The 16,720-nt window shown below is 44.6% G+C and overlaps 1 protein-coding gene across 1 annotated transcript in view; it reads right to left on the reverse strand.

Annotated features, from left to right (window-relative positions):
• Window positions 1–16,720, reverse strand: part of LOXHD1 (lipoxygenase homology PLAT domains 1) — a 315,455-nt gene that overhangs the window by 219,293 nt on the left and 79,442 nt on the right. The window contains exons 8-9 of the mRNA XM_065406719.1: window positions 1,345–1,425; window positions 185–369 (exon numbers count right to left, since the gene is read on the reverse strand). Coding sequence (XP_065262791.1) covers window positions 185–369; window positions 1,345–1,425 — 266 coding nt within the window. The remainder of the gene's footprint in view (window positions 1–184; window positions 370–1,344; window positions 1,426–16,720) is intronic.

A 16,720-nucleotide genomic window follows, 5' to 3' on the forward strand; every position in this document is an offset into this window, starting at 1 on the left:
ACAGAGAAGAGGTTGGAGTCTATAGAAAGGCTACTTGTAGAATGCTACCAGAATTTGGAAAGGCTTCATATTCATGGTCAGAATTGTGACCATCTTTCTTCCAATGATGTGTAATTAGACTGGGCTACACTTGCTCTTCTACTGACAATGAACCACATCATCCAGCTTCTCTAGAAACACTTACCTTTGGGCACATCCATGGGGTTTAGGCTGCCCATCAGATCTCTGACATAAAGTCCATCACCCTCATCCTTGCTCAGCCAGTTGTTGCAAGAAAAGTAAAAACGGAGGTGAGGCCTGTTCATGTCAGTCACTACCACCCGGTCCAGGAACCAGCTTGCGTTCATTCCTGTGTTGTCATGCTCAATTCTACAGCACAAAGAAGGAACAAAATATACCTAAGAGTTTGGATTGGTTGGTGTGATTTTTGACAGCAACTAGCACATTGATTCAGTGGCACATTTTATATTAGGCAAGGTAAGAGCAGGGGCACCGATTGGGGAGGATGGGGGTGGCAAATGCCCCCTGTAGGTGTTTGCACTTGTTCAAAGTTCCACAGGCCACAGAGCCAGGAAGGAACCAGGGCCTGGTCACTTTTAAGCAGCAGTCCCATCCTAAATCAGTATAGCTGCTGCCAGAACGGTCCAGAGCATTGCTGTGGCTGCATGGTCACAACGCCACTTCAAATCTGACGGAGAGGTGGCCAGGCCAAGTGTTGCAACTGGTACCTGGGGAGACAGCTCCTGTACGGCAGAGCGCTGTGGAGTCTGCCAAGAACTCCTGGCGACACCGGCTCATGCTCTGTGGGGTTTACTGGTCTATAAAGCAGGGGGCTGAACCTCAAGTGATAAGTAATTGAATCAACTTATTGGATACAGTATTCATGGGCAGCATGTAATGCAGGCTAGGGAAGGCTAAGCCTCCCCAAACCTTGCGCCGCCGGGGGGGGGGGGGGGGCAGTGGCAGATTTGTAGGCCCCTGAAAAATCTCCCGCCATCATGGCCGCAGGGCTGGAGGAGCTCTCGCTCCCTGCCGCAGCTCTGGAGCACAGAGCTTTTCCGGTTTCGGGGCTGCAGCGGGGTGGGGGAGAGGAGGGAGCGGTGGACGTGGCCTTGGAGGGAAGAGGCAGAGTGGGGGCCGTGGGGGAAGGGGCGGAACAGGGACAGGGTCATGGGCAGAACAGGGGCAGAGGCACGGGGGAAGGGATGGAATGGGGTGGGGCCATGGGCGGGGCCTTGGGCAGAACAGGGGAGGGGCTCCAGGCTCAGAGCTCCAGCCAGGGCTGAGAGCTTGACCCCAGCAACTTGATGTCCTGTATATAGCAGTGATAATATTACACGATACCTTATCTTCTTTATTTGTCCAACATTGTTGGTTTTTATTCGGAACACATCTGTTTTACTTCTCTCAAAGGCAGTTCTACTCCTGTAATATACATATACCAAAAAACACATTAGGATAATCGTTACTATGTCAGCAAATACATCATCGCAGACCCATCAAGGGTCAGAGTTTAAGAATGAAGGATCCTCATTTCTGTTATTGGACAAACCTACTTTTCAATATCCTCATTCCTGTGAAAAGGTCTGAATATACTGGGATTTTTTTAAATAACTTTTCCATGCTCATATCTTGACAGGTCTGTAGGCACCCTCTCAGACTCCAACACACCAACTTGGGAAGAAATGCAATGCTGGCCCAAATGGATGCAAACCTTGGGTCATATTCTATATTGGCTAAAAAAAAAATCTTTCACCTATTAAACAATCACCAGTATAGAAAAGAGCTGCAGTAGTGAGTGGATTGCTACTCTGCTGATGGCTTTCAGAGGTAACAGAAAACAATCTTCAGTGAGGACATTTTTACATTGCGCCATTCATCTTTAAAATTCCAGGCTATTTAAAAATTTTTTTTACATCTCTTCTCCTGTTCTTGAATTCATCTAAAACTACCTGGATAGGTACTAAAATACAGAATCCATGGGCAAAGGCTTGGGGCGTGCTTCTCTGTCGCCTTGCACCTTGTGCTGTCATTCAGACCACTGTGAAGTGCAAATTCAGAATGGTAGATTTTGTCACAGAATTTGCTTTGGCCTGGATGACTACACAAGTTAGACAGCATCAGTGAAACAGGCACTTTGGACCTTCCTGTCTGTTGGCTTACAGAAGCTCGGCTCATTTCTCTGCTCCATATCTGCAGAGGCTGCTCCCTCTTCCTTCTGCTTTCTCAGCACATCCCAACATCATCACAAGAGGAGCGTGTTCTTCAACAACAGAACAAGGGTTGTGTTTTAAAGGGGCTCCATGGCCCAGAGCGCTGCTCTGTGGCTGGCAGTTCTATTCTGGAGCTCAGGCACAGATAAAAGACGGCGCGGCTGGGTCAAAGATTTCTTCCCCCTGCGTCTTCTGACATACCGAGACCATAAAAAAAAAATGACCATGTTCAGTTCCTGTACCACCTTCCCAGAACTAGATTGCAATGTGTGTAGGACAGGGACTATTTCTTCTTCTTTATTTGTAAAGTGCTAAGCATTTGACAGAGGTATGTGTGACAGATAAGGCAATTTCCTGCAATATCCTTGATAGGTTTTATTGTATTCGGCCTCCTCCCCAAACTGCAGCCCCACAACCCCTTGTGCTCATTTCTGCCCCACCACCCTACCCCCCCCCCCCCCCCCCCGCTGCAGCCCCAAGACCGGAGAAGCTCTGGCCCCGGGCCCCGACCCTGGGGTTCAGCGGGGAGTGAGAGCTCCTCCAGTCCCAGAGCCGCAGCGGGGGCCCGGGAGCTTGGGCTTCCCCCGCCAACCCCCGCCCTTCTGTGGGGGACCAGGATTGGGGCACTGGGGCTTTTCCCATCCTGCCCGCCCGGCGTTTCTGCTGGAGAGTGCAGTCAGGGGCTGGGGCTTCCCCTGCCACCCTGCGGCTTCTACCGGGGATTGGTGGGGATGCTGGAGGATTCCACACCCAAGGGCTTCTGCTGGGAACAGGGTCAGGAGCCACTGGCGGGGGGCTTCCCCTGTCCCACAGCTACTGCCAGGAATGGGGTTTGGAGCTGCTGGGAGGCGGGGCTTCCCCTGTCCCGCAGCTACTGCTGTGGATGGGGTTTGGAGCCGCTGGGGGAGGCTTCCCCTGTCCCGCGACTGCTGCCAGGTACGGGGTCGGGGACCACTGGGGGGGCTTCCCCTGCCCTGTGACTGGGGCTCCAGGCTTCTGTCGCCTGGTAGCGGATTTTTTCCAGGGCCCCCCAGTTGGCTGGGGCACCTGGGCATTGGCCCTGTCGGCCCAATGGCTAATCCACCACTGCTTAAGAGTAAATGTGCCTGGTCAGAAGGAGCTGTGTGGTAACTTATAACTTCAGGCAATACACTGTTGACAGCCCTTGCAGAGAAAGTAAAGTGCAGGCCCTGGCCTGTTTAAGCAGTCTGGCTTGTTGCGAATATCACAGTGTAGGCAAGAGCCAAGTGGTCCCAAGAACCCCAGTCAGGAGTGAATGAGATGCGGTTCTCACCCAACAGCAGTGATGGCTGGGAGCTGGAAGCTGAAAGTGGGTGCCCTTGGTGGCCACGGAGGGGAAATTCAGGTGCCCTGAAATTGTGACAGTAGGTTTAGGGCAGCATGGCCCAGTGACTAGAGCAGTGAGAGTCAGGGTATCCAGGTTCCATTCCCCACTCTCCCAGTGACCTCGATGTGGCTTGAACAAGTCAATTCATCCTTCTGTGTCTCTGTATTCTCCACGCACACTTTGTCTGGCTTCAGGGCAGGCACTGTCTCTTGCTCGGTTTGTACAGCGCCTAACACTATGCAGCCCCAGTTCAGATTTGGGACTCTAGGTTTCACTGTATACTAATGAACATATACAACAAAAAGCAGTCATCCTATTCGAAAACAAAAAACGACAGCATATCACCTTAGCAATGCCGAAGTGACAAGCAACCTGTTCTCAGAAAGTCAATGAATACGAATAATCTGAGCAATAACATTCTGTTTTTGTTAGGATCTTTTCCCTCGCCACTTTAGGGTGTGTGCGTGCCAGTGTTTAAAGGTTGTCTGTTTTGTATTCTGCAAATACATGTGTCGCTTTCACCCCCAGTACCGATACTGAGCATACTGTGCTAGACCATTGTTGCTACATAAAGAGGCTAAAAGAGTTAACCTTGCCAGAACACTATGGCAAGAGACAATTAAACCCAGTAGAGCGTCCCTCAACTGCAGCTTGGCTGTCAAACTGAAAACAGTCAGCAAGTGCAAGACAATTAGTTTGCCAGGGGTGAGTGAACATTGTAATGACAGCAGCATCTTCCTGCTCATGCCCTGGAGATCAGTACAGTACTGCAGATTCCCAGAGTACTACAGCAATTATGTAAAAGTATCAACTGCAGTTAATTGTCCAAAAGCTTTTAGTAGACTAATTTGAATTGCTGCTGATTTACAGCATTCACGTAACAACACTAAATGTCATAATACTGGTATTAAGTTTACATGTGACTTCATTATGTTTGTGACACAAGCACGATACTGCAGTTTCACGATGCAGAACAAAAACTCCGTGTTTAAACAGCAAAGAGCATGTGTCTGCGCTCACTGCTTCAAATGGTTTCAGAGTGTATGCATCACTTGTCTTGAAGGTGCTTGTGAAGGGATTTGGAATTGTGTCTGTGGCACGGGAGACAAACTGCTGGAAAATGTAATTGTTAAACTGTGGGTGGAATTCAATGAGCATTTAAAGTCTCCCGGCCCTTGAACTGATTGCATAGCATCAAAGAACTGAAATTGAATGCTTAGGAAAAAACAAATAATGTTGTACTTAGTAGAGTTGATTAAATACAGTGGGGAGAAAATTCCAACTAGTGAACTAGTTTGTATAAAGTTACAAAAAATAAAAAGTAAAGGAGAAATTATTGTGGGCCTCTGCTACAGACCCATCAAGACTGGAAGTGACAGCAGAAAATTCCTGGACCTATTATCACTAAGGAGTTTGATACTATAAGCTAATGTAGTCACGGGGGACTGTAATTACCAAGCTCTCTAGTGATAAATAAAGTAGAGGAAAACTTGACTTGAAAATGCAGCTCCAGATTTCTGAGACTCAAAGCTTGGAGGTGTTCAGATGTGGGGTTTTAGACATGATTAGACGTTAGCAAAGTATTTGACATGCCACCTTGCATAATTTCTCTTGAAACATTAATTCACATTGGCTTGGATACCAGGGTAGGGGACTACAGGGCTAGGTTTCAGGCTGGGTTTTATTTCACATTTCTAGTAATGATCTGGAAGTTGTGGATTGAATTTAACAGCATTAAGGTGTAATACAGTGGGTAACAGTATAAAAACTAAAGCTGAGTGACTAATTCACAATTGATAGTATATGCAACAAATTTCACTGAGTAGAGTATGAAATTCTCAAATACATTTGTTATCCAAAGCAATCAAACAGGAATTCATTCAGAGAAGTCCAGTGGCCTCTCTCACATAGAAGGTCAGACTAGAGCAGTGGTTCTCAACCTTTTTGGGCTCAGGACCCATTTGTAAATGTTTATGGCCTGTCGCAACCCAGTAAATAGTCTGGGGGTGCAGGCCCTAGGGTGGTTTCAGGTGGGTCCTGCTCCAGGGCACAGTTGCCAACTTTCACGCGGTAAATAAGCACCCCGACTTTCACAATGAGCCAAAAATCAAGCTAATCCCATTTCAAAACAAGGCCAACACAAGCCAGTCCCTAAGAACCCAACACTCTATGTGACTAGATCCCCCCCGGTGTGCAGTCTGGGACTGTGTTGGGCCTGCTGTGCACCCGTGACTCTCTCCCCCCTTGCCCCTGCTTGCCCCCCCCCCTTGCCCCTGCTTGCCAGGAGACGATAAAAAAAAAAAAAAGGCAACAACCTACAAGCCAAAAACTAGCCAACAAGCAACCCACAAGCCAATTAAGCCAAAACCAAGCCCAATTTCTGTTTTTTTCACAGGTTTGGCATGTCTGCCCCAGGGAGAGGTTGGGTCCTGCCTGACACTCACCCCACAGTGGCAGCTCTTGCAGCTCCAGTGCTGTGTGGGACTGGCTTGGCTTTCCACTCCAGGCGTTGCAACCTCTGGGCTTGCAGCACTGCTCAGGTTTGGCCCCTCTCACCTGACTGGACCAAATTCGTGTGAGTGGAGTTGTGACCTGGCTCATGGGGTTGCTGTGCCACTCACTCCAATTTGGCTTACCCAGACTCCTGTCATCATGACACGTGGGCCAAACCTGAATGGTGCTGGGACCCCAGAGGTTGCAGTGCCTGGAGCAGGCCGCCCAGCCAGCCCCGTGGGACAGGAGCCACAGAAGCTGCCATATGACCCTTTGAAACATTCTGGTGACGGAGCCAATTTGGGGTCTTGACCCACAGGTTGAGAGACCCTGGACTAGATGACCACAGTGGTCCCATCTGGATTTAGAATTTATGAATCAATCCATAAATGTCTTCAGCTGAATAATTCTCTGCCTGCAGACTGTCATACTTGCAGTTCTCACAAGTGAATGTAGAAGTCATAATTTGCACCATGCTTTTTTCATTACACAAGTCACATAGTGGTCTGTTCCCTGACTGAATGATTTATGTAGCTAATTGGCACAGGGTGATTTTGAAGTGTACAGTCAATTGTAATGTGTATAGTTCTCTGTGTGGATTAATTATATAAACCACCCAGTTAGGGCACAGAAACAATACCCTGTGATCTGTTACTGATTAACATAGTGGAAATTGCAAATTTTACAGTCAAATATACAATTCAAAATTCACCTTCAGAACTAGTATATATCTTAAGTATTTTAATGTGTGTGGGAAGCAAAGATGAAACTTGAGATTATTGCCTAATCGAAATTCACATAAGAAATTGAAATTTTGGACATTTGTGGGAAATTGTTTTCCCTATTTAATTAGCTAATAACAATCCTTTGCAAAGCTTAGCCTCTAGGAACATACAGAAATTCCTACCTATTGCTAAAGTAGGTAGGTATAGGAATAGGACCAAAAGTCTTTACTGTTAATGCAGTAGATTGAATGATGTTAGCTTTGAAAGAAAGGCAAAAATCAGTGGATTAATGATAAATTAAACTATATTTCTGATGCACATTTTACCTGACAATGTATTTTGCATACATCATGAACCCTCCCTCTCCCCCTCATCTGGCACACCCACATAGAATAATCTGTAAAAGCACTCTGAGATCATGGAGGAAAGGTTGAACAGAAGTCCGTAGTATTCTTATTAAAGATATAAATTTGGGATAAATTAAAGAGTTGCTCCATTGGATTAGCACAGAGATCTTCTTAGTATCTTAGTAGTAACTCTGTTACTCTTGTTAACTCTGATTGTGACTTGTTTATTATAGCTGCTATTGATGTTTTAGAAGAACCTCTAGTAGAAATGACTCTAGAAGGTACCATGGGTGATACAGATCAACTCTCAGCCCTTTTCTATGAAGAAAAAAAAAAAGGTGTTTTTATAACATGTGTTAGCTAATGTGGTAAAATCCTACTGTGGACAAGGCACAATACAGTACAGTTCTTACAAGAGCTAGCTGGTGTGGATAAGCCATAGGCTCTATCCTATTGTTTTCTTTGACTTCCACGTGAAAACTACAAACTGTCTTGTCCACAACAGGATTTTACCATGCGCTAGCTAAGATGTGGTAAGAGAGCACCTTTTCTCCTAGGGTACGTCCAGACTACCCGCCGGATCGGCGGGTAGCGATTGATCTATCGGGGATCGATATATCACGTCTCATCTAGCAACGGTAGCGGAGTCAACGGGGGAGCCATGGCCGTCGATCCCGCACCGTGAGGACGGGAGGTAAATTGAAATAAGATGCGTCGACTTCAGCTACGCTATTCCCGTAGCTGAAGTTGCGTATTTTACATCGACCCCGAGCCCCCCTAGTGTAGACCAGGCCTTAGTGTGGATGCACCCTAAAGCACGGTCACTATTGTCCTTCCATGAGGGATGAATAATCCAGACGTTTTGGCCTTCAAATCTGTCATCAAACCTTTTAGAAAGACAAGGTGAGTGAAGTAATATCTTTTGTTGGTGAGAGAGACAAGCTTCCGAGTTTACAACACTCCTGCTAATGCATCCCAGAATGATGTTCACTTCTTTTGCAACAATATTACATTGTTGACTCATATTTAGTTTGTGATCCACTATAACCTGTTGTCATTCTGCTGATAAAATGATGCTAAATCAGTAATCTGCAGAAAGGACTGCATACGGCAGACAAACATCAGAAGACACCCCAGATGGGAAAGGTGGCAGCTGAGAAAGCACACCAAGTACAAGCATCAGGGGCGCTGGAATGGGGGCGGGGGCATGCCCCCATCACTTTTAAAAGCCACTTTTTACTGGCTGTAAGGGTCAGAAACGGGGAGAAGGGGCAGAGAGGAGTGAGTGGGGGCGAAGTCTTAGGAGGAAGAGGTTGTGTGAGGACCGTTCCTCAGGGAAAGGGATGGCGCGAGGACGGGGGCTAGGGGAAAATGGGTGGGTGCGGAGGTGGGGCCACGGTTTGGGCGCCAGTGGCCACCCCTCTTTTAGGGAGCTTCCCTCGCTCCTGACAAGCATCCATATGACAAGGACATTATTTCCTGTTTGCTAGGAATAATCTGTCATCAGATGGCAGGGGCTAAGCACATTGTTTAAACAAAGCATGTAAACCCTGCTGCCTGACTTCTGCACAATGATGTAATGGTCACACTGATAAGGATGTAATTCTGTGCAATCAAAGTGTGTGAGAACGCAGAGGAGATGGTGTCCAGTCGGACATGACAGCCCAGCATTAGGCTAAATCTATGATAGCTCAGAAATTGTTTTACAGCCAACAGCGGACTTGCCAAGAATCCATTTAAGAAGCCAATTCAATGCCTTAGCTGCCCATGCTAGAACAGCTAATGCAAGAATTCAGCCCTTAAGTCTCAGCTGCCAAATATGTTCTATACATGGCTACAGCAGTTGGCACAGGTGCTGAAAGTAATTGGCAGTGGCTAAAGGCCAAAGCGAGAGTGCCAGCAAGTCAAGTGTTGTAATTAACTGCTGGTGCTAACTGCCACACAAAAAATGTGATTGATTTACACCTAAACCTCAAAAACATGGAAATGATGACTTAAGGTAAAAAATAAACGTTCTATCACCCTTGCAGCCCATACCTTCATTTAACATTAGTGATGGCTGAAAACCCAGTGATTGAAAGTTCACATTACATGTTCCAATAACCTTAACTTTGACCCACAACACAAACTTATGAGCTCTTTCAATGTATGTCTTGTGGGTGAGCGTTAAGGTTGTTATTGTAATGTGACTTTTTAGGCTGACATTGTTGTGAAACGAATGAATAAACTGTACAAATATATATGACATTTATGTGTCACTTTAAGTCATGATTTCCATACTTTTAAGACCAATGAGGGGTTAATGGTGATGTTCTTGTTATGTATTTTGTATATCAGTTATTTGCTGTAGAAATTTAGGACCTATACTTAAGGTTGCTCAACACTTCCCATTATAAGACCCTGTTTTCAGTTCTTACAACTTTGCCAGACTTTAATCATTTGAGCCAAAATTTCCTAAGACAGCTATTAGCTTCAGGCTGAATTGTTTTTTGAATGTTTCAGCATGCTTCATTATGCTCGTCCATGCTCGTCCCCCAACGCCCCTACTCTACTTGCGCTACATTGATGACATCTTCATCATCTGGACCCATGGAAAAGAAGCCCTTGAGGAATTCCACCATGATTTCAATAATTTCCATCCCACCATCAACCTCAGCCTAGATCAATCCACACAAGCGGTCAATTTCCTGGACACTACTGTGCTAATAAGCGATGGTCACATAAATACCACCCTATACCGGAAACCTACTGACCGCTACACTTACCTACATGCCTCCAGCTTCCATCCAGGACACACCACACGATCCATTGTCTACAGCCAAGCTCTAAGATATAACCGCATTTGCTCCAATCCCTCAGACAGAGACAAGCACCTACAAGATCTCTATCAAGCATTCTTAAAACTACAATACCCACCTGCTGAAGTGAAAAAACAGATTGACAGAGCCAGACGAGTACCCAGAAGTCACCTCCTACAAGACAGGCCCAACAAAGAAAATAACAGAGCACCACTAGCTGTCACCTTCAGCCCCCAACTAAAACCTCTCCAGCGCATCATCAAAAATCTACAACCTATCCTGAAAGATGATCCCTCACTCTCAGATCTTGGGAGACAGACCTGTCCTCGCTTACAGACAACCCCCCAACCTAAAGCAAATACTCACCAGCAACCACACATCACTGAACAAAAACACTGACCCAGGAACCTATCCTTGTAACAAAGCCCGATGCCAACTCTGTCCACATATCTATTCAAGTGACATCATCATAGGACCTAATCACATCAGCCATACCATCTGGGGCTCGTTCACCTGCACATCTACCAATGTGATATATGCCATCATGTGCCAGCAATGCCCCTCTGCCATGTACATTGGCCAAACCGGACAGTCTCCACACAAAAGAATTAATGGACACAAATCTGACATCAGGAATCATAATACTCAAAAACCAGTGGGAGAACACTTTAACCTGTCTGGTCATTCAATGACAGACCTGCGGGTGGCTATCTTACAACAGAAAAACTTCAAAAACAGACTCCAATGAGAGACTGCTGAGCTGGAATTGATATGCAAACTAGATACAATCAATTTAGGATTGAATAAGGACTGGGAATGGCTGAGCCATTACAAACATTGAATCTATCTCCCCTTGTAAGTATTCTCACACTTACTATCAAACTGTCTGTACTGGGCTATCTTGATTATCACTTCAAAAGTTTTTTTTCCCCACTTACTTAATTGGCCTCTCAGAGCTGGTAAGACAACTCCCACCTGTTCATGCTCTCTGTATGTGTGTATATATATCTCCTCAATATATGTTCCATTCTATATGCATCCGAAGAAGTGGGCTGTAGCCCACGAAAGCTTATGCTCTAATACATTTGTTAGTCTCTAAGGTGCCACAAGTACTTCTGTTCTTTCAGCATGCTTCAGTAATTTTTGAGAATGAGATTACGGAAAAATGCCATGTTAAAAATATTCTTGCAAATGTTTTATTAAGAAGCTCTACCACTTCCATGCTTTGGAGTAGAAAATTGAAATTTGGTAGAGTGTTCCCCTTTACATCAGTGATATGTATTATGTTATTCCCATGAGAACACACACTACTTTGGCCACATTTATAAACCTTTGAAAAATCTGTTTGCACATGCTCAGTAGAAACTTCTTAGAATTTAGCTGCTGAATTCTTCAAAGATTCTATCTGTACTGAGAATGTGCCCAAGGATTCAGGGCCTGAGCAAGACTTTCCCTGCAATTGCAGCTCCCAGGTGTTGCTTACTGAATTAAAGACATCATCATAATGCATATGCAGAAGAGGGATCAACTTAAGGTTGCACAGGCAACTTGAAATCTGGCATTTCCTAATTTTTGAGTACTCGATTTCACAACCTTAACATTTTTTTCATGTAGTTTTTGGCGTACAACAATGATTATTGATTAACAAAAGGTTGTGGGTGAAAGAGCAAGAATGCCCTTTAAAAAAAAAAAGAAAGATATAACTCCAGACTGTGTTGTCATTTACACCAGTATTAATCTGCAGCACCTCATCAACTCTACTGAATGCAATGGAATTGCACTGGTATGAATGACAGCACAATTTGAGCCATTAATAGAAAAATGTGTCAGTCAAGTCCCTTTTCTTGCACAAGTGTTTCTAAGGCCTGGTCTACACTACCCGCCTGAATCGGCGGGTAGAAATCGATCTCTTGGGGATCGACTTATCGCGTCTCGTCAGGACGTGACAATCGATCCCCGAATCAACGCTCTTACTCCACCAGCGGAGGTGGGAGTAAGCGCCGTCGACGGGAAGCCGCGGAGGTCGATTTTGCCGCCGTCCTCACAACAGGGTAAGTCGGATCTGATACGTCGAATTCAGCTATGCTATTCGCGTAGCTGAATTTGCGTATCTTAAATCGACCCCCCCCTGTAGTGTAGATGTAGCCTAAGTCTGCTGGAGATTGGAGCATTGTTCTAGCTGTGCTTTTCATGGGCCATGCAAAATAGGTTGATTTTTCTTATTTTAAGAAAAACCTTGGATAACAACACTTTCTAGGTTAATGTATTTACTGAAGTTAACTGTCTTCCCTTCCTTACATTTATTGATTGATTTTATAGTTATTAAATAAAAACCAAGTGTAAAATCCTGGCCCAATTGAAGTTAATGGCCACATTTCCATTGATTTCAATGGGAGTAAGGTTTTGCCCCAGATCTTCTGCTGATTTAATTCAGTATAGCTTCATTGACTTCAGTAGCGCTATAGAGATTTACATCAACTGAGGATCTGGCCCAATGTGTAGATATTCCTGAATTCATCTTTATTTGACTGAATTGTGAATCAGAAAAACCTTGTGTGAAGGTAATTCAAGACCAGGTAGAAGAGTTTGCCAATTCAAAAACTGCAGCATGTTTAAAAAAAACTAAATCAGTCCACAATACCTTCAATCTCATTAATATTACAACAACCCACCTATCACTTACCAATCTGCTCCTAGCCAGGAACAGTTCTTTCACCTTTGTTTCAAGTTTCAGTAATTGCTAAACCATTTAAAAAATTAATTTATTTTAGAAAAAATACATGAATATATATTCCACTTGTCATAAATAGGACTGGGTAACTGTGAGATTGTAATTTAATGAACAAAAATAACATAGCTAGCTAAACACTGGGGTGTAATACATTTAGTGGTAGCAGCATTGCTACCCTAGTGATGTGATTTATTTAGTCTATCCCATTCCATCGCCCTCAGCCCAATAGCTGTAGAGGCCACAGTGCAGCGAATCTTGGGGAAAGGTGGCTAAGGTCAGGAAAAATTAGTGGAGGATCTTCAGAATTCTACTCCTGATGCAGAGGACACCCCTGGGAACAGGGGACACCTGCAGAACAGCTATGGGAGGTGACGAAGGCAGGAGAGATGCCATAATTCTGTGAGGCAAGGCAGGGGACTGCTGACTCTGAATCTGGGTCTAGTCAGAGTCAGCGTGCAAACCCACTGTGAAACCCATGAAAAGACAAACTTTTTACAGTGGCCTTGTGCTAGGGTGACCAGATAGCAAGTGTGAAAAATCAGGACAAGGTGTGGGGGGTAATAGGAGCCTATATATGAAAAGGCCCCGATATCAGGATTGTCCCTATAAAATCGGGACATCTGGTCTCCCTACCTTGTGCTTGGGTCTGACTGAGCTGCACTGAGTGCAGGACCTCACTTGGGAAGCAAAGTGGCCATCTGCTCTTTGGTTCTGGGCATGGTTGGGGGCTGTGCGAACTACCCAGCCTCAAGGTTACTCCAGCCTTCTCCCAGCTGCCCACAGCAGCCAGAGCACATCAGTGTTATGGCCATTACCCTAGTCATGATCTACTATGCTGGGGCTCTGATGCCAGCAGCACAAAGCCATGACACTCGCTCCTTGCCACCTGCAAATTTTCCTTATTCCAGATCCACCAGCTTTACAACTGCTTTGTGCTGGAAAAGACGTGCAAAAGAGCTGTAGTCAAAAAAAGAATTTGGCCCAGTATATTGAAGATCCTAGTCACGACTTAACCTATTTAATGAGATCAAAAAACTTCTCTTTCATTATACTGGAAAGATTCTGGAAGCTTCCGTTTCCAGAATTCATGTTTTTTATGACAAGTCAGTATGATAATTCATGTAGGTTTTTACAATTATTGTTGGACAAAATGTTAAAAAACATGATATTTCATCACCTTGTCATGTTTTGTCATAATTTTACTTTGCAGGCATGTGTGCATGACAAAAAGGTCTGAAATGTCATGTATTTCACTACCAGCACACAATCACAAAAAAAACCACCCCTGTGCTAACCAGAAGCTGAAATGGTAGTACCTTCATTAGGAAATGCATGGTATTTTATCTTTTTATCATATCATCTATGCCATAAAATAAACATGTATAAAATGTCATGCATTTGCAGTCATTTCATCAGTGAACTCTATATAAACTCCTAGTTGGAAGATGCATGAGATTCCATCCTTTTGCCATATTCACAAAGTTGAGTAAAACATTTAGGGGCAGTCTGGCTACTCCATTGCTCACTTCATATCTGGGAGAGAAGATTAATCGATTAAACAATAGGACAGCAACCTATATCTGGAATAATTTCCTCTTGTTTTTGCCTGGTAAACCACCACAATTCTATAAGAATTTGCTTATAGGTGCTGGAATTTTAGCTGGCACTTAGGAAACCATGAGTGGAAAACTGTAGTCAGGGTAGAAATGGTTATCTCCCAGGGGACTAAATTTTAAGAACCTCCGAATGCAAAAGCTTGTTTGCTATGACTCTCATTCTCATATCCAGCCATCTTAGCCCTCTGCTTTCCTCCATAACAAGGATGAAGTTGATAATGCTAGCCATCCTCACAATGTTTTTGAACAGAGTCATACTTATGCCAGTCGTAGAGTAAAACCACCACCATCTCTTCTTTCTTTCATTCAGAGAAATACAACTAATGCTTCTTGAAGGAAAAATCATTAATTAGAGTGTCAGCGAAGTTGACTTATACAACTTTAAGCTCACCACGGATTAAAAAATAGCCAGCATTTTTATTGGGATATCTTCACTTCCTCTTGGGCAAGTCACCTTGTAGCTCTGTGCCTCAGTTTCCCCACTTGTAAAATGGGGAAAATGATACCTACTTTGTAAAGTGCTTTGAGATCTATGGATAAGAGATATGATGTATTAGGGTTTTTTTTAGATAAATATATACACAGCAAGTTCTCACTGCTGTTGCTAATAATGGCTGGAATAGTAAAAACAAAACAAAACACGTCTTTGAGTAGTGATTTCAGAATATCAAATATGGCAAACAGGTCTGAAATTTCATGTATTTTCATTACCATTCCCATATCATTTTTCTTTACAGAGTCTCATGTTTGAGTTGCTTCACTGGGAAGAGAAGCTCTTTTGAGGATAAAATTTAAAATAGCTTCAGGTACCTCTTGTCGGTGCTGTAGAAACGGAGAAAATGTGAAGTTACCGTATGACATTAACAGAGGGTTAGTATTTTCTGAAACACATTTGCAACCAAACTAAACTAGCAAGCATAATGAAAGATAAAACCAATAATCCCCTTTTGATTCTATAGATAAGGGTTTTCTATTAAAACATTGTTCTGCCAAAGGGGAAGTTAGAAACTATTGAGCAATAATATTTTAATATTACAGACAATTTTGTTATCAGCACGTTAGTCTGAGCAGATCCAGGTAAAGCATAGCCCTGTCAAGCAATCGGACTGAGTGTAATCTCTGCTGGAGCACTGTGAACTCCGAATCAAGTGAAATGCTCAAAAAATCAAAAAGATTTTCTCTCCTCAGAGTCAATAATTTTCAAAAGGGGCAAACAGAGCATGGTTTCTCTTGGGTTTTAAAATCAAAATTATCATAGAGTTGGAAGGGACCTCAGGAGGTCATCTAGTCCAACCCCCTGCTCAAAGCAGGACCAATCCCCAGACAGATTTTTACCCCAGTTCCCTAAATGGCCTCTTCAAGCATTGAACTCACAACACTGGGTTTAGCAGGCCAATGCTCAAACCACTGAGCTACCTCTCCCCCCTATATTTATCTTTTAAAAAATATGATCTGGTGAATAAGGCACTAGATTGGAAGGCAGGAATTCTGGGTTCTATTCGCAGCTCTGCCACTGTGTGACCTTGGGTAAGTCACTTCAACACCCCGTGCCTCAGTTTCCCCTACTATTTGTGTTATCTATTCAGCGTGTAAGCTCTCTGGGGCAAGGACTGTCACTGCACTTGTGTAACCCACTGGTGAGTGTATGTTACAGATTCCAGTCTGGGTCAATCCACGAATGATATGAGTCTGTTACAGGATAAGTTAGAGGGCTTTGGGTTGTTAGCTCAAACTGTAGCAGCTCATGCTTTTACCTTGGATATTCCTGGTTCAGCCCCTTGTGCTGGCCAAGATGGCAGCCATCACACTTGTACAAAGCTTCACACAAAGGGCTCTCATTCTTAGTTTGAGAGACTGAGTAATACAAATAATAAATACTGCTACTAATAAGAAGAATTTGTAGAATAGTTTTTCAAAAAATAGACTCTCCGTGGGTGGGAGCAATTTTGCACATGCAACCATGTGCACAGAACTGTACATGTCTACATTAGTGACACAAATTTCAAACCCTGCCCTCAGATGCTTATGTAATAAAACCCAAATTAGTCAAAGAGCTTTTTCAGGAGCCTATGGGGTATGAGTGAAGTGCCCATTACATTGGATTGCTCTCTCCAGGGGCGGCTCTATGTATTTTGCCGCCCCAAGCACAGCAGTCAGGCGGCTTTTGGTGGCGTGTCTGTGGAGGTCCGCTGGTGACGCGGATTCAGCGGCATGCCTGCGGGAGGTCTGCCGGTCCCGCGGCTTCGGCATACCCGCCGCCGAATTGCCACCGAAGCCGCGGGACCAGCGGACCTCCCGCAGGCATGCTGCCAAAGGCAGCCTGACTGCCACCCTCACGGCGACCGGCAGGCCGCCCCCCGTGGCTTGCCGCCCCAGGCACGTGCTTGTTGCGCTGGTGCCTGGAGCCGCCCCTGGCTCTCTCCTCTGTGAAAGATCCAGTGGGCGAAAA

The sequence above is a fragment of the Emys orbicularis genome, chromosome 6, assembly GCF_028017835.1.
Source record: "Emys orbicularis isolate rEmyOrb1 chromosome 6, rEmyOrb1.hap1, whole genome shotgun sequence".
Taxonomy (NCBI): domain Eukaryota; kingdom Metazoa; phylum Chordata; order Testudines; family Emydidae; genus Emys; species Emys orbicularis.